The sequence below is a fragment of the Phyllostomus discolor genome, chromosome 8 (genome assembly GCF_004126475.2).
Source record: "Phyllostomus discolor isolate MPI-MPIP mPhyDis1 chromosome 8, mPhyDis1.pri.v3, whole genome shotgun sequence".
Classification (NCBI taxonomy): Eukaryota; Metazoa; Chordata; class Mammalia; order Chiroptera; family Phyllostomidae; genus Phyllostomus; species Phyllostomus discolor.
Window position 1 is genome coordinate 71047924 of NC_040910.2, and position 17528 is coordinate 71065451.

A 17528-nucleotide genomic window follows, 5' to 3' on the forward strand; every position below is an offset into this window, starting at 1 on the left:
GGAGGGGCAGAACGTGGACGTAACAAATCACGGTTCACCGTTCTCCAAGCATGGGACTTTCAGTGGCTACTGGGAATTTTAATCTGAAAGATTCTTCACGGGTGAGAAGTGCGTGAGTTTCCACGGTTATTTTTAAAGCGCCTACTCACCACTTCACCTGAAGAGGGCGCTACCGCCATGTTTTATTTTACAGGTTATGAACTTTTGCTTCTCACTCGCCAAGTTCCTCGGACTTAACGTCTTTTCACTCATTCAATAAATATTTATTACTAAGCTCTTAGTTTCTTCCCAGTACTGTACTAGGCGCTGGAAAATACAACACTGAATAAGATAGTAGACTAAGGCTTAGGTTGCTGTGTATTGAAGGCAAGGAACAAATCTTTTCAGATAGTAATAAGGGTTGTGAAGATAAAACAAGATGTGATATGGGGGAGGGGGTTATGTATAGGGAGGCAAAGGAGGGGTGGGGGACACCTGTGATGGTGTCAACAATAAACAATAAAAGTAAATAAAAATTAAAAGTTAAATTATACCATTTCGAAAGAAGAAAACAAAGATGGTGTCCTGGCTGGTGTGACTCAGTGAATTGAGCGCCGGCCTGCCAATTTGCGGGTTGGATTCCCAGTCAGGGCACATCCCTGGGTTGCGAGCCAAGTCCCCAGTTGTGAGTGAGAGGAAACGGATGGACGTTTCTCTCGCACATCAATGTTTCTCTCCCTGTCTTCTTCCCTGCCTTCCCCTCTAAAAATAAATAAAATATTTTTTAAAAAGATGATGTGATATAGAATATTAAGGGGAATACATTAGATTGAGCTCTTAAGACCTTCCTAAATGCTTAAAAAAAAACTATCCAACTATCTGGGAGAGGAGTGTACCAGGAAGAGGGAAAGACAAGTATAAGGGCTTTTTTTGTTGTTACACCTTCATACTTGACACAGTGGCAGGAGTCCAGGAGTCTTCCAAAATGGTTTCCACCAATTCTATCTTCACTACTTTGGTTTATCTAACTTCCCCATCCTAAAATGTCGGTAACTACAGCGCCAATAAGGTCAGGCGGGAATCCTGACTTTCTCAGCGCTCTTCTCTTCCACTATCCTTTCCCATTGCCTCCGCCCTCGGGCGAATTACTTGCCCTTACTTGTCATGGCCACTGTCCAGCTTTGTGCCAGGAGTCTCGCGGGGGTTGCTGGGATTGGGATTTCCCCCTCCCATGTGCTCCGACTGGCGCTAAAAGTTTAGAGCTCAAAAGTCCGTAGCCACGGTCCTGAACGCAGGTGTTCTCTGGGCCTCCGGGATCACCTGGTATCCGGTCTCGTAGCGTGTTTCCCAGGGCGGTGATACGCTCCCCTGGGGTTCAGGTAAGCTATGGACTGAGTGTGGTGATTCATCTCTGTCATGAGCTCTCGGTCCTGTGTATTTTCAGCTAGGGAGAATAGTGGGGGCTGGAGATTGGGTATTGAGGACTTGGCGATTGGGAAGGGGGTGCAGATAAAAGCTTAGCTGCAATGTTGGGAGGCCTGAGTGTGGATAACGGGATGTTAAGAACAGCCGAACACAAACCTGAACACCTGGGCGGGGAAGTAGAACTTGAGGGAACTTTCTCGTGGCCTAGGGGTTCTCCCTACCTAGCATTCCCATTCCCATTAAAGTGCCAGGTGTAGGGAATCCTGAAATCAGATGCACAAAGCATCAGGGTCTGAGGCTTTAGGATCTCAGAACTCACGGCTGTAGATTTTAAAGCACATAGCATTCTAATGGAACCTCGGGCTACGTTCTATTATTTGGGGTGATCTGGGAGTCCACGCTGCTAAGGAAGGTCCCATGACTTCCGGACCTTTGTCTTTCTTGGAATAAGCTATCAAACAGCCCCCGGCTCCGCTAAACGGAGAAAATGCAATTAAATACCGTCAGCCGTGGAAGTAGGAAGTGCTAAATGAAAGGTTCACCCGCGAAACCAGAGATTATCCTGGTCCGAGAGGCCCGAAAGCCCTGTTATTGTTTGGCTCTACATTCACATTTCTGCCACTTGCACTACCATTTCCGGTTTCTTTCTTCGGAGCAGTTCATATTTACTTGATGAGAGGGAAGGAGGAAGAGGAAATATCTTTCAGTCTGATTCCTATTACTTGTGGAAGGAGGGTGATAACCCCCTCCCCTACTTTTTGTTTTTTTCCTGGAGTGCTTAATTACGGCTTTTGGAAAGGAAGGGAGAGTATTTGTTTTGATGGAAACTTCAGTCCCTCCCCCTCTCGAATAGTGTGTTCCAACCAGAGGGACTCCAATCTCAGCGGACGCTACCATTGCGTGGGACCTTTTTTTTTTTCTTCTTTAAAGTGTGCGCAGGGCAAACCCTGGGTATTTTCGCGAATAGGTACATTTGAGAATTAACAATGAAAAAGTGTAACGACGGGTCATTTGTGACGGAGAAACAGCCCTCTTATCCGGTTTTGGATTAAGCCATTTCAACCTCAGACGCAGACTGAACGTCGTGAAAGCGGAAGGGGCGGGCCTTGGGGAGGGGCAGCCGGGTGGTCCTAAGTGCCTCCTAGTCTGGCTAGTTGTTGCCTGTGGGAGGAGCACGACCCTTGCCAAATCCAATGTTGAACCATTTCCCCCGCATCTTCATCCCTTAGGCCAAGGTCATTCCATTCATCAGTGGTTTGCCACGCACCTCCTAAGACCCAGGCACTGTGCGTGGTACCTAAAGTTTGTTTTTTTTTCTAAATTGAGGCCTCATTTACACCCACTGCAATTAGAAGATTTCAAAATATAGAACATTTTCATCGCCCCAGAAAAGTCGTGATTTTTCTACAAAGGCCCCAACGTGAATCTGTGGGGAAAAGATTATTTATTTTCTTGTTTTTATTTAGATTTTTTAAATGCAGACAAGTACAAAGATAACACTTATTCCCCCCAAATAAATATATAACATTTAACGGTTTGTCTTATTTGTGTCCTTATTCTAATTGTACAGGTAATATATGGATACCATCTTTTTACATTTTATTTGTTAAAGGTAAAGCCACAAGTCCCGTGAGCATGCATATCCCCTCCCTGAAATAATCACTCATAGTTTCGTGAGCTTTATTCTTCTTGCCTTTCATATTTTAACATACATATGTTTTTAAGCAATAGTTGTTTTTAGAGAGAGAGAGGGAGGGCTGGAGAGACAGAAATATCAATTGATTACCTTTTGTAGGCGCCCAGACCAGGGATCTAACATGCAACCTAGGCAGGTTCCCTGACTGGGAATCATCCCATTGGTATATGGGATGACTGTACACTAACTAGTGTGGCTCCAACCAGCTGAGCCACACCAGCCCCAGCTGTTTTGTATTTTTAATATATATAAACTACCTAAATTACTATGCTTTGCTTTTTTCCTAGCAAATTGTGTTTTTCACTCAACATATTTCTGGGCTATATCAGGTTACACGTGCAGATAAATTCATTGTCTTACACGGCTATTGAATTTCTCTTGTGAGTATACCACATTTAATTTAGTCAGACCTATTAATGGGTAGTAATGTTGTTTCTTGTCACCTGACATTAGGAACTGCACTAACATGAATATTCTTGTGCAAGACTCCTGCTGCCTCACGTGCAACCATTTTCGTAGGAGTCTACCTAGAAGTGGTTTTGCTGAGTAGTAAGGTGTGTGTTTAGTTTTACCTGACACTGCCTTACTACTTTCCACAATCAATTTTTTCCCCAAATAGCTTTCAGCCAAAACCTTTTTTTAACACCACTCTGGATGAAGCTGTAGGAACAAAATTATTTAGAGCTTAAATGTAGCCTCAGGGTTCATAGGTTCAAATCCCTGGCCCTACCACTTGGGAGCTCTCTGAGTTTGGGTAACTGACATAATTCCTGTAACCTTAGTCTCTTGGCTGGTGACAAAACCTACCTTCCTGGCTTTTGGGGAGCGTTAATGGCATAAGCCACTGAAAGTGTAGGACCTGTGAGCAGCAGCCATTGTTATGACAGTTGTCTGTCCTGCCCCGCCTTGGAGTCCCAACTGGGACTGCCTGTAAATATCATTCCTCAGGCCTTTGGAAGGTCTTGTTCAGCTTCTGACCATTTTAGTATTCTGGTTTCCTGATGCACATACCCATAGGAAGTACTCAATCTGAAAAGGTTTCCTAGTGATGGCTGCCTGCTTTTTCAAGAAGCATTGAGAATTTAGTTGCTGGCAAGAATTGAGAGGGGGAGGCCTTCAATGTCCACGGGGCTCTCTCCCCGTGGGATTCACAATACCTGGGGCACACCACCCCAAGATAGCGCCTCCGGGCATATTTATGGAACAGTTCCCTGGAGGAGGTGAATTGGCATTAATGGAATGGTACCACAAAAGCCCTACCCGCTCACAATCACAAAGTTCTTACTCTAGACTAATACAGAACAAATAAAATGGACCAGCTATATAAACAGGAACATTTATCAGCTCTTACTACGTGCCAGGCACTTTCCCAGCTCTACATTCCCATACAAAGTCAAATACTACTATTTTATAGCAAAGAGAGCACTAAGGCAGAAAAATTAAGTAACCTCCCACATTATGAGCCTGGGGATGCTAACCTGTTTTGTGCCCATGTTTCCCAGCCCCTAGGTAGTTTCTGTATGAGAAGAAACGAAAAAGTTAGCCCTTTAAGATAGGCATGTGAGGTCATGGCAAATTTGAATAACCGTACATCAGACCTCAGGCTTTCAACTTCTGAGTGCCATTTGCTTGAGCACGCTTCCATAAAAGTCTCAAAGCTTTTTTGATCATCAACCTGGTACTCTGCCCCACCCACCCAATTGTTTGGGATCACTCCTTTGCTGCTCCCTCTTGCCTTCCTCTGTGCATGTAGAGTCCTACCCCCTATCAGGGTTGGGAGTTCTGAAAAGTGGTTCTTTGCCACCCTCTCAGTTGGATGATTTTTGTCAGCTAAAATCTGCACCTGAAGAGGCCTGATGAAGTGACCATCTTATTCCTAGATGTTTGAATGGTCCTTTTTTTTTTTTTTTTTTTTAAGTTTCTTTTTAAAGAGGGGAGGGAGAAAAACATCCATCTGTTGCCTTTCACATGCCCCCATCCAGGGACCTGACTAGGAATTAAACCATTGGATGATGCCCAACCCATAGAGCCACACCAGTCAGGCTAAATGGTCATTTAAAAAATTTTTTTTTAATTATTGACTTGTTCCACATATTTATGATTCCTTTGGTTGCTTGTTACATGTGCCCTAACCAGGGGTCAAACCTGCAACCTTAGAATATCCGGATGACACTCAAACCGACTGAGCAGCCCACTTAAAGCTGAATGGTCTTTTCCCTGTCGCCCATTGCTTTTAGAGAGGAAGAGAGAGGGAGATGCATGGATTGGTTGCCTTCCATACACACCCTGACCAGGAATCAAACCCCCCACCTTTCAGTGTACTCACCAGGGCAGTCATTTTTAATAAAAGTTTATTTGCTGACCTTTGTATACTGTGGGCTGGGTCACTTTAACCTCTTTGAAACAGCTTTCTCTAGTCAAATGTCAGATGTGGTTATCAGGACAAATAAGATAAGCTTGAAGGATTTTGCAAGCTAATTACATAAGAAAGCCTTATACCAGTATAAAAGTAGACAAAGTATTAAGGGAAATTAGAAAAGAGCCTGCCAGTAACGGGCTTGCTGAAGTAGAAGGTTGGGGTTGTCGGTGCCCAAAAGACAGAAAAATGTGTCATTTCCAGCGGGTGTGTTTCTTATAGCAACAGAGCTTAGTACAGAACCCTGGCCCATGCTGGGGTCACCCCTCGGGCCTCCTTGCTCCTTTGGCCTTTTACAACCTGATCACAGCCTGGGCACAAGTCACCATTTAGTGAGCCCAACCAGATGCATGGCATTATGCTGATAACTGGTGAACAAGATAACTTCCACCCTGGCCAATTGGTTAGACCATCATCCAGATACACCAAGGTTATGGGTCCTATCCCTAGTCGGTGTATAAAAGATTCGGTCAATGAGTACATAAATAAGTGGAGCAACAAATCAGTGTTTCTCTAAAATCAATGCTTAAAAAAGAGGATAATCTTCCTATCCTGAGGAAGTTTATATACAGCTAAACGTGAAATGAACAAGGGAAGGTATTAGAATTATTAGACAGTGTACGTTCCATGGGAATTAAAATAGAGTGGCGAATTTGGCTTGAAGACTGGTCTGGAAAAACATCCCTGAGGAGGTGTGACATTCAAGTAGAGGTCTGAGAAGGAGCCTATTCTTCAGCAGTGGCAGGACCGGTGTTCCAAGTAGAGAGAACCAACAGCTAGGTGAACTGGGGAGTGTTTGAAGATCAGAGGACAGCCAGTGTAGCTGCAGCATCAGGGAAGGGAGAGAGTGCTAGGAGATGAGATCGAAGAGGCAGGCAGGGGCCTGGTCATGAGGGATTAGTAAACCAGGGGTTGAATACAGTGGTCCTTCAGGAGCCTTTGCAGTGAAGGGGTTCAGGTGGGGAATATGGGGGTCAAGAAAGGTATCTCTCCCCCCACCCCAGATGAAAGAAGTGGGCTAAGAGTTAGTGCATCCTTATCAGGAAGGCTTGTGGATTCCTTGGAAGAATTGAAGTCCCCTCTCTGGTTATCCTTTTGAAGTGTGAAGTGAAGCTGATGAGAGGTAGGGCAAGGAACAGCCCAGTTGTGACCAAAGATTTAAAAAGAAGCTGTGAAGAAGCAGCTCTGCTCCTCAGGAAGTTAGGGAACTCGTGTCTCAGAGCCTGGTTTGGTGTCCGAGGATGGGGTTCTGCTGCTTGGTGCTGGGTGACTGGTGTTGGGTGTGTCTCATGCTGGATCCTCACTTTACCCCTCCTCCTACACAGCAACCACACTGCCTTCCAGAGAGCTGCAATGGAGGAGCTGCAGTCAGAGCCCATGGAGCCCCCAATGAGTCAGGAGACGTTTTCACACTTGTGGAATCTGTGAGTGGAGGTCTCAGCCCGAGGGGTGGGGTGGACAGAGGTGGTTCACTGTCCAGCCTCTAATAACAACTGCCCCACCCTTCCTACCCCACCCCATTCCCCACTGCCCTAGTAGTACAGGCCTGTAGAAAGCAAAAACCAGCACTGATTTTCTGTTCTTGTCTTTCAGACTTCGATACAACAATGTCCTGGTAAGGACTAGGGGTGGGAAGGGACCAAGGGCTGCAGGGCCAACGGACTGGGAACCTGGCTCTCTGACTCTTGTTTCTTTCATTCACAGACTTCAGAGGTACCCACAGCAGTGGGCGATGATAACCTGCTGCTGCCCCCAGACTTTGTAAACTATCTGGACAAAGATCTAGATGAAGTCTCCAGTATGCCAGCAACTCCTGCACCAGCAACTGCTCTCCCAGGACCATCCACCTCCCCAACACCAGCTACCTCCCCAGCACCAGCCACCTCCTGGCCCTTGTCATCCTGTGTCCCTTCCCAGAAGACCTACCCTGGTAGCTATGATTTCCATTTAGGATTCCTGAATTCTGGGACAGCCAAATCTGTAACCTGCACGGTGAGTGGCCCCGAGGGGCTGGCTTCCATGTGATAGTTCAATGCCTGACCATATCCCCCTGGGTTTTTCTGTTCAAACCCCTGGAATTTCTCTCAGCCTCTGGCTTATCTTTCTGCCCATTTAGTCTGTGACCTTTGACCTCTGTCCCAAAGCTGAATTTTTTCCCCTTGAGCTTGGGCTTTCCTCCTCATCATACTCAACATCTCTCATGGAACCATAGAATTTTATTTTTTTTCTTCACTCTTTCATTCCTTAGCTTTCATAAATAAGCTTCCAGGATGTAGATTCCCCAACTCTGCCATCTGTAGCTACCCTCCCCACAAAGTGCATTGGCTTTCCATGGGGGCTTAAGCAGTGTTTGTTCATTTGACCCCCTGGGTACTTATTCCTTGACCTTTCTTTTCTTTCCTTTTCAGAGCTTATTTATTTAGTTTTATTTTTTCTTTAATATTTTCACTGTATTTTTTTTCTAGTTTTCTCCTTTTTATTTATTTATTTTTTTACTTTATTTATTTATTTTTAGAGAGGGAAGGGAGGGAGAAAGAGAGAGAGAAAGAAACATCAATGTGTGGTTGCTGGGGGCCGTGGCCTGCAACCCAGGCATGTGCCCTGACTGGGAATCAAACCTGCAATGCTTTGGTTCGCAGCCCGCACTCAATCCACTGAGCTACGCCAGCCAGGGCTATATTTATTTAGTTTTAGAGACAGGAGAAGGGAAGGAGAGAGAGGGAGAGAAACATCAATGTGTGGTTGCCTCTCACATGCCCCCTGCTGGGGACCTGGCCTGCAACCCAGGCATGTGCCCTGACTGGGAATGGTACAGCGACCCTTTGGTTTGCAGGCCCGTGCTCAATCCACTGAGCTACACCAGCCAGGGCTCTTTCTTTTCATGATTGATTGATTGATTGATTGATTTCTTTTCATGATTGATTGATTGATTGACTGACTGACTGATTTGAGAGAGAGAAAGAAACATTGATTTCATTATTCCAGTTCCATTTACGTACGCATGTATTCATTGGTTGATTCTTGTATGTGCCCTTACTTAGGATCAAACTGGAGTGAAACCCACAACGTTGGCATATCAGAATGACACTAACCAACTGAGCTGCCAGGCCAAGGTCCATTCATTCTTTCTTCTTTTCCTACAGTACTCCTCTACCCTCAACAAGCTGTTTTGTCAGCTGGCAAAGACCTGCCCCGTGCAACTGTGGGTCAGCTCCCCACCCCCTCCTGGAACCCGTGTCCGTGCCATGGCCATTTATAAGAAGTCCGAGCACATGACAGAGGTCGTGAGGCGCTGCCCCCACCATGAGCGCTGCTCTGACTATAGCGATGGTGAGCAGTTGAGGGCTGCAGATGGGACAGGGCTGTTGCCCAGAGTCCCCAAGTGTCTGATTATACCCTAATTACTCTTAGGTCTGGCCCCTCCTCAGCATCTTATCCGGGTGGAAGGGAATTCACGCGCCATGTATTTGGAGGACAAAAACACTTTTCGACATAGTGTGGTGGTGCCCTACGAAACGCCTGAGGTCTGGTTTGGCAACTGGGGTCTCTGGGAGAAGGGAGCTAGAGGGGTTTGTTAATGGCCACCCTGATGGGATGTGTGCAGAGCAGCAGGCAGGTTATCCCCATTCCACAGCTAGAGGTGCAGCTTACTGAGGCTGTCAGCCTCAGGGCTGGGTGGCATCTCGGTTCTCTCCCAGGTGGGCTCGGACTATACCACCATCCACTACAACTTCATGTGCAACAGCTCCTGCATGGGGGGCATGAACCGGCGGCCTATTCTCACCATCATCACACTGGAAGACTCCAGGTAGAGATCCACACGCCACCCTTCATGCTGGCATGTTCCTCCCCAGTTTCTGCCTGTCTTTGTCCCCTGAGCCCTACCCCTCAACCATCTCCTCCAGCACTACCAGCCATCCTTCCCTCTCCCATCCTTACCTGTAGAACCTCCTTTGTTGTGCCCTCCCAGTTTTCTTTTCTCTGGCTTTACAACCTCTTTAATTTGTGGCTTCTCCATATGCCTGGAGCTGAAGCTTAGGCTCCACATGGGATGAAGGTGGTTGGGAGTAGGTGGGGCCTGGCTTATTATAGGTAGTGTCCACCTTACTGTCTCCTGCTTCCCTCTTCTTACCTGAGTAGTGGTAATCTGCTGGGACGGGGCAGCTTTGAGGTGCGTGTTTGCGCCTGTCCTGGGAGAGACCGGCGCACAGAAGAAGAAAATTTCAAGAAGCGGGAGGCTTGTCCCAAGCCCTCGAGGAGCACTAAGCGAGGTAAGCAAGCAGGACAAAAGGAAGTGGAGAGGGTGCACTTCTGCCCCAAATTCACTCTTCTCACCATACCTTACCTCTTTCCCAGCACTGCCCACCAACACCGAGTCCTCTCCGCCCAAGATGCCAGTGGACGGAGAATATTTTCTCCTTAAGGTACCAAGTCTGGGAAAGCAAGATAGGCAGTCTCTTGCCCCTACTCAGTGAGATTAGATAATGGAATAAAAGATGTAAATGTAGCCCTGGCTGGTGTGGCTGAGTGGATTGAGTGCCAACCTGCGAACCAAAGGGTTGGGGGTTGGATTTCCCATCAGAGCACATGTCTGGGTTGTGCACCAGCTCCTCAGTGTGGGGTGCATGAGAGGCAACCACACATTGATGCTTCTCTCCCTCCCTTTCTCTAAAAATAAATAAAATTCAAATAAATAAATAAAAGAAAAAGATTCAAGTCCAGCACTCAAAATGCCCTTTTCTTCCTGGCTGCTTTCCTTGCAATTAGGGCATTTGCCATCAGTGGGCAGTGGTGCCTAAAGAAAAATGGCTCCTGGGGTGTCTGATTGCAGAATGCCGCCTTGTACTGTATGGTTTTAAAGAATCATTTTTCAAAATGGAATTTTTTAAAGAGCATGAAATAGTTCTATAGCTTTAATTCCTTATCATCCTCCTCCCCTGCCTCAGATCCGTGGGCGTGAACGCTTTGAGATGTTCCGAGAACTGAATGAAGCCTTAGAGTTAAAGGATGCCCAGGCTGTAAAGGACCCAGGGGAAAGCAAGACTCACTGCAGGTGAGTAACCTGGGTCCCTTCCCAGCCCCTCTCTCCTGCATTCCTATGTTGGGAAGCCTGGGATTCCATTCTAATCCTGCCTTCAGAGTAAAAGGCAACTGAACTCTTCTCCTCTGGGCCCTGCCTGAACATTCTTTAGTCTTCCTCTAGTTGAACCATATAACCAACAACTTTTACTGCTTCTGGCAGGAGGGGGAAGTGGTCCACAAACTCCTCAAACCCAGAAATGAACATGGATATTTTCTTTGCCATTTCTAGCAACCTCTGTCTCAGAGCTGGGGTGTCCACTAGGGGCCTGATAACTCTGTGGAAGTGTTGGACAGAGCTGAAGTTTGGAGTCAGATCTTCAGCCTTCCTGAGTACTAGCAAGTCCTGGCTGGCCTTGTTACTGCCCCGTCTCAAACTCAGTTTCCTTATTTGTCAAATGGGGTAAGGGAAGATTAGGAGATTAATACACACAAGTACCCCAAGTGCTCTGTAAACGTGTCTACATCTGATGGTGTCTGTTCTAACTGAACTTTCCCTTGCTCCAGCCTCAGGCCCTTCAGTGCCTGGATCTAGGAGGAGGGGCCCTGAGCCTCTCACTCGGATGATGTCATCTCCCCTCCCTCTTCTATCTCCACAGCCACCCGAAGTCTAAAAAGGGGCATTCTACCCCCCGCCATAAAAAGCTCCTGTTCAAGAGAGAGGGGCCTGACTCAGACTGACATCCTCTGCTTCCTGTTCCCTGTTGACACCCCCACCCTTGTCCCCTTTCCCTGGCATTTTTTTGGACTTAGCTTAAACCTCTGCTTGGTACAGGTGTGCCTTTGAAACACCCCAGAATTTTGTTTGCCTTGACCTGGAATTTTGCTGAAGAAGTAGGTTTAAATTGGTGGGTTTTGGCAGGAGGAGTGGGAAGCTGATATGTTCCAGCTTAGCTTTTAAGATTTTTACTGGGAAGACCATTTGTGGGAGGTAGGAAAATGTTCTTGCATGTGAGGTTTAAGTTTCAAATCGACATATACTGGGTTGGAAGCTAGCCAGGGAAGCTGTCTCAAGTTGTTTAATTTCTCTTAACTTCATTGTCCACATTGATAAAATGCCAATAATCATACCTACTTCACAGGGCTTATTGTGAGGGTTAATGAAATAACGTATGTTTGGGACTAGGCTCCCTCAGGCATGCTGGTTTCGTCTCCCCATTGGTGGATGGATTAATGGTTTCTGACTGGGCAGCTAGTTAAAAGAAAGGAATTTCTAAGTCCCTTCTCTGCTTGCCCAGCCAGATCCTGTCTAACGTTTTGGTAAACCTTAGCACATAAGAAGAGATCTCATCCCATCCCACACCCTGGAAGATTCCATCCCTCATGTAGAGTCTGTTTTACTTCCCCCAAATACTCAGGATCGGTGGGGGGGGTTACATATTGGACAAAGCACATCTGTATTCCTCACCAGCAGCCCTTCTCCTCTTCCCCTTTTATACAGCTTTTTTGTATTGGTTTCTTATTTTACAATAAAACTTTGTTTACACCTGTGTGTGTGAGGGCAAGTGCCATTCCTAGCTGCCTGGAGCCCACAGTGCAGGGTTAAATTAAGGAGGTGACATTGGGAGGCAGCCACCTGAGCCTCTGGGGAATGTGGGCTGGCTAAGGGGGTGCCCACACCCGGTTCCAGGAGGAGAACAAAAGCTGGAGACTGGGTCAGTCTGCAGGCTGCATGACAACAAGGGAGGGGGTGACTCCATCACTGTCCCTTCTCCCCTCCTGCCAGGACTGGCACAAGATTCTCTCCTGCCGCTGTTTCTAGGATTGGGCTATTGCCCCCTTGTCAGCCACTCACCAAGGATTATGGGATTTAAATGATTTAGCAAGCCTGAGCCTCTGGGGAGCCATCTGTTCCACAGGGAAGAGGCAGGATACCTGAGTTCCTGGGGGGAAAGAGGGTGGGTGCTATTCGATGAAGACGATGAGCAGAGCAAGCAGGGGATGGCCTGCCAGCCCAGGTCCCCAGGAAGTGAGGGCAGCTAAGGTGAAGGCTGGGATGTGGAGCTGGGGCCTTCCCAGCATTCCCTCATCCTGGGCCTCATGCCAGGCAGTTGAATGAATTGAAGCTTTAAACTCTGCCAGGAAAACCTTTCAAAGGGCTTCTTGGGTTAGAGTGGAGGGCTCAGAAGCCCCCCACCCCCACCCAATCCTGTCCTTCAGTGCTATAGGCTCCCAGGAAGGGGGCTGGGGGCAAGCTTTCCCCACCACCTATTGCTGCCCTGGCCAGTGCTTTGGGGGTGGCCAGATCGTTTGTCCTGCCTCCTCTGTGAGGCAGCGGGAGAAACGCTAAGGTCTGGAGGGGTTTCTGGGCCATTGTCCTCTCAGCCTTCCAGCCAGGCATAAAAGTGCCAGTGGGAGTCCTCTGGCTTGCCCTGTGCATCCCAGATGGCTGTAAAGCCACCAGCCACCCTGGCCTCAAAACCACCATTTTTCTCTAATTGTTGAAGGTGCCAAACACTTCCCAGGAGACCCAGAGTCACCATGTCTCTCCACCCACCCGGCCTTTGGCAAACTCATTCTCATTCCTGTAGAGGGTCACCTTGAAGCTCCCTTTCTGACCAGCTCCAGCACCCTTTACTCATTTCCCTAGAATGTGTCCCTAGCTCTGCTTCACTTCTGCTATATTTCAGAAATAGATCCGTTCTGGCTCTGGTGGTCCCTTAGTGAGCTAATAGATTACTGGGCTGAACACTGTGAGGCCTGGATATTCAAGCCAGCCCTGCTATAAGCTGTGTGACTTTTTGTGAGTCCCTAACCTCTGGTTCCCTCCTGCTCACTTCACTGTTCATTTATCTATCCTAGTCAGATATTCACTAGTGCCTTACTCTGTGCCCAGTATCATTTGAGTCCTGAGGCCCCAGGGCAGACGTGGCCCCTGGTCTCAAGAGCCCAAGCCCTGCCCCATAAAGGTTTAGAATAAGTTAGAAAACTTGATTCCCCATTTTCAGGAACACAGGATCCCCAAATCTATGAGACACCAGCAAAAGTGCTCTGAGGATAATGTGTAACTGTATGTGTTTTCATTATTTAAAAAAACAAATCTAGCATGCATCCTAAAAACTAAAGACACAAATGATGACTGAAACAGAAAGCAAACTTAATTAAAAGAATAGATCCAAAATCAGGCTTTTTTCAAAAAGTAAAACTCAAGCTCTTGGTTCAGAGAGTTGGGGGTGGGGAGGGCAAGGACTGAGTGATCCAATGGTATTTAAATTACCCTGGTCCATAGGAAGAGTGAAATTTCCAATTCATGCAAAATAATTGACTTTATTAATATTAAAACCTGGTAAAGTATGAGTGGATAAAAAAGGTGAAGGTATTAAGAAAAAACAAACATAATAGTATGGTGATTATCAGAGGGAAAGGCAGGGAGGTGGAAAGAGGGTATAGGGAACATAAACAGCGATGGAAGGAGACTTGGGGTGGTGAACACAATATACAGGTGATGTATTGTACACGTGAAACCTACTTAATTTTATTAACCAATATTACCTAATAAATTCAATTTTAAGAGTAAAAAAAAAGACAGGTAGGGGTAACCATAAAAATATATGTGTACGTACTAATGAAGTAGGAGTTATTCCAGGAGCTAAAGGTTAATTAAATAGGGAATCTATCACCGTAACTCATACCAACAAATTAATGAAGAAAATATGATTATATCAAAAGATGCTGAAAGGAACTTGACTAAATTTTAGCAGCCATTCTTTTAAAAACAGTAGTGGAATACCAATAAGTATCCTATAATTTCAATTAGTATCAAGAAGTAAACAGGGATACCCACTGACAATGGTTTTAGGGCACTCAAAAAGATAATACTGATTTGAAAAAAAGAAACTACTTTTTAGATCACAAGTGCCTAAAAACTCAAGACATGATAGAGATGAGATGGAATTAAGAGAATTTAGGAAGGAAAACATGATGGAAAAATATTTTAAAGTAAAAGCACTGAAAATATTCTATTCAAAATTATGAAAGCAATAAAACATTTAGGAATACATTTAATGAGACTGCCAAGCAAAAGAATGGCACAGGACCTATATGAAAAAATCTATCAGACCTTATTTACTTAAGGACAAAAACCAAGCACCAAGCCCTGGCTGACATAGCTTAGTGGATTGAGCGTGGGCTGGGAACCAAAGTGTCCCAGGTTCGATTCCCAGCCAGGTTACATTCCTGGGTTGCAGGCCATAACCCCCAGCAACCACACATTGATGTTTCTCTCTCTCTCTCCCTCTCTCTCTCTCTCTCTCCCCCTCCCTCCCTCCCTCCCTAAAAATAAATAAATAAAAATATTTTTTTAAAAAAAACACAAAAAACCTTGTAAAAAAAAAAAAAACAAGCTCCAAACAAGATACCATGCTCTTAGATGGGAAAACTGGGTATATCCTAAAAGTCAATTCTAAAATAAAGATAGAATGCAATTCCAATTAGAATCCCAACTAGTTTTGTGTTTCTGTAAAGTGTCTAAGAATAACCAATAGTTTTTCAAAGAGAATGGGGGAGCCATGACTGGGTAGTTTAGTTGGTTAAAGCATCATCCCAATTCACCAAGGTTACAGGTTCAATCCCTGGTCAAGGCAGATACAAGGAGCAGCCAGTGAATGCAAAAATAAGTGGAACAACAAATCAGTGTTTCTCAGATATCGAAAAACATGAAACAGCTGGAATTAGATCAATATAGCTTGGTATATGGAGTAGTAAACAATCCACAGGCAGCAAGTAGTGAACCCAGAAGTAGGTCTCAATATATAGGAAACTTTACCAGATGAGCAAAGCTGGTATTTCAATTCAACAGGAATAAATTACGGACTTTTAAAAAGATTTTCTTTATTTATTTTTACAGAGAGGGGAAGGGAGGGAGAAAGAGAGGGAGAGAAACACCAATGTGCAGTTGCTTCCCACATGCCCCCACAGGGTACCCTGCCTGCAGCCCAGGCATGTGCCCTGACTGGGAGTATAACTGGAGAGCCTCTGCAGCGGGCACTCAATCCACTGAGCCACAGCAGCCAGGATGGATTTTTTTTTTTTAAATGAAGCTGACAGAACTGGAAAAATAAAATTGGACTTCTTATTAACACACAAAAGAGAAATTAACCAGCCCTGTCTGGGTGGTCCGGTTGTTTGGAGCGTCCTCCAATACACCTAAAGGTTGTGGTTCAGTTCATGGTCAGGAAACATACCCAGGTTGCACATTCAATCTGTGTTTGGGGTGCATATGGGAGGCAGCCAATCAATGTTTCTCTCTCTCTCCACACCCCTCTCTAAAATCAATAAACATAACCTTGGGTAAGGATTTAAAAATAATAATAATAAACCAGATAAAGTGAATGTAAAATTTAAATGAAATTAAAATCCTGCCCTACCCCTTCCCAAAAGAAAATCTAGAAAATAGTAAGTATATTCTAGTGACTAGAAACCCAGAAACTAAAAAATAACCAATATTTGACTATCTGAAAGCCTAATATTTTAACAATAAAAGGCAACCTCAAGAGGCAGACAATCAGGGAGAATTTTACAATGTAGAAAATGGTTACTATCTTCAGCTGTCAAGGAGCTTTGACAAATTAAGAAAAGAATGAACCAACAGAAAAAATGTACAGCCATTTGAGAAAAATTAGAAAAAATAAAAACTATTAGAGCCCTATCAGGTGAAGTAGTGACAATTTTTTTCTTAATTCTCACCTGAGGATATGAGGATATGTTTTTTAATTGATTTTATTTTATTTATTATTTTTATCCTCACTCGAGGACATGGTTATTGATTTTTAGTGAGAAGGGAAGGGAGGGAGAGAAACCTCTATCAGTTGACTCTCACGTGCACTCTGACAAGGAATCGAACCTGCAACCTAGGTAGTGCCCCGACCAGGAATCAAACCCACAACTTTTTGATGTTCAGGTCAACACTCCAACTGAGCCATCCGGTCAGAGCCACGTAGTGACAAATTCAATAAGTGAAGAAAGTGAGATGCACAAAAGTGCATAATGATTCGATTTTGCAACAACAATGACCAAAACCCAGTGATCCATGTTGTTTCAACTATGCATTCAGGATAAAACTGCATATGTGTATGTATGTGTAATAAAGCTGTCTTTCTTTTTTAATTTTTATTTATCGATTGGTTTGAGAAAGAAAAGAAAGGAGAAAGAAACATCAATTCGTTGTTCCAATTATTTATGTATTCATTGGTTGATTTTTGGAACCCACAACCTGGATATATTAGGATAATACTCTAACCAACTGAGCTATCCAGCCAGGGCAAAGCTATTTTTCAAAACAAATACTAAGACCAACTCATGGCAGACAAAAGCAAATAAGCCCCAACAAAAAATTTAGTTGTGAACCCCTCCCATACACCTCAATAAACATTGTATAGACCCATCCATCCCTTTTTCTATGCTTATATGTGTACTTTTCTTTTTAACACCAAATTAAGATCATAAGGTTCATACTGTTCTGAGATCTCTCTCGCTAGTCAATTTTTCTTTTTAGACATTTGCTGATGCTATTCTCACCCCAAACTGTCTTATTCTTTAATCCTCTAAGAAACCTTCTATTTGAAGCCCCCAACAGGAAATAGTTGACTACTCTGAATTTTGTCCTCACCAGCTTTCTCTCCTTCTTGAGGCAAATTTAGGTCTACCTGGTATGAGTTCCTCGTGTGCTCCTCACCTCTCCTGTTAAACTGGGAAGCTTCCTTGGGGACAGGAACTCTGCCTGTTTCAAAAGTGTCCTCACGGTGCCTAGAATGCACATAGTAGGCACTTCATAAGTATGGCTGTACAAAGAGACATAGGTTTCCTGTCTCTTATAGTGTGTGGTCTCAAGATACTATAGGTAAAGGAGTGATGTATGAGGTAGCTGCTGAAGCACCGCACAGCAGAGGTCAAATCTGGGAAGAAGCTCACGGCCTGAGTAACTCCGGATCTGCC

At 45.0% G+C, this 17528-nt stretch overlaps 1 protein-coding gene across 3 annotated transcripts; it reads left to right on the top strand.

Moving 5' to 3' along the window:
* The first annotated feature begins 1193 nt into the window (after positions 1-1193).
* TP53 (tumor protein p53) lies at positions 1194-12081 on the top strand. Of its 3 annotated transcripts, none has more exons than XM_028534686.2 (11): positions 1194-1358; positions 6842-6940; positions 7110-7131; positions 7221-7508; positions 8660-8846; positions 8928-9040; positions 9215-9324; positions 9657-9787; positions 9873-9940; positions 10463-10569; positions 11195-12081. In XM_028534686.2, the coding sequence occupies exons 2-11, from the start codon at positions 6870-6872 to the stop codon at positions 11274-11276; spliced, it is 1179 nt and encodes a 392-aa protein (XP_028390487.1). In that variant the 5' UTR covers positions 1194-1358; positions 6842-6869; the 3' UTR covers positions 11277-12081. The 3 variants fall into 3 exon arrangements, with proteins under 3 accessions (XP_028390487.1, XP_035888979.1, XP_035888980.1); XM_036033086.1 differs by having other exon boundaries at positions 1197-1358; positions 6861-6940; XM_036033087.1 differs by lacking the exons at positions 1194-1358; positions 6842-6940; positions 7110-7131 and adding an exon at positions 5667-5673 and having other exon boundaries at positions 7228-7508.
* The last annotated feature ends 5447 nt before the right edge of the window (positions 12082-17528 follow it).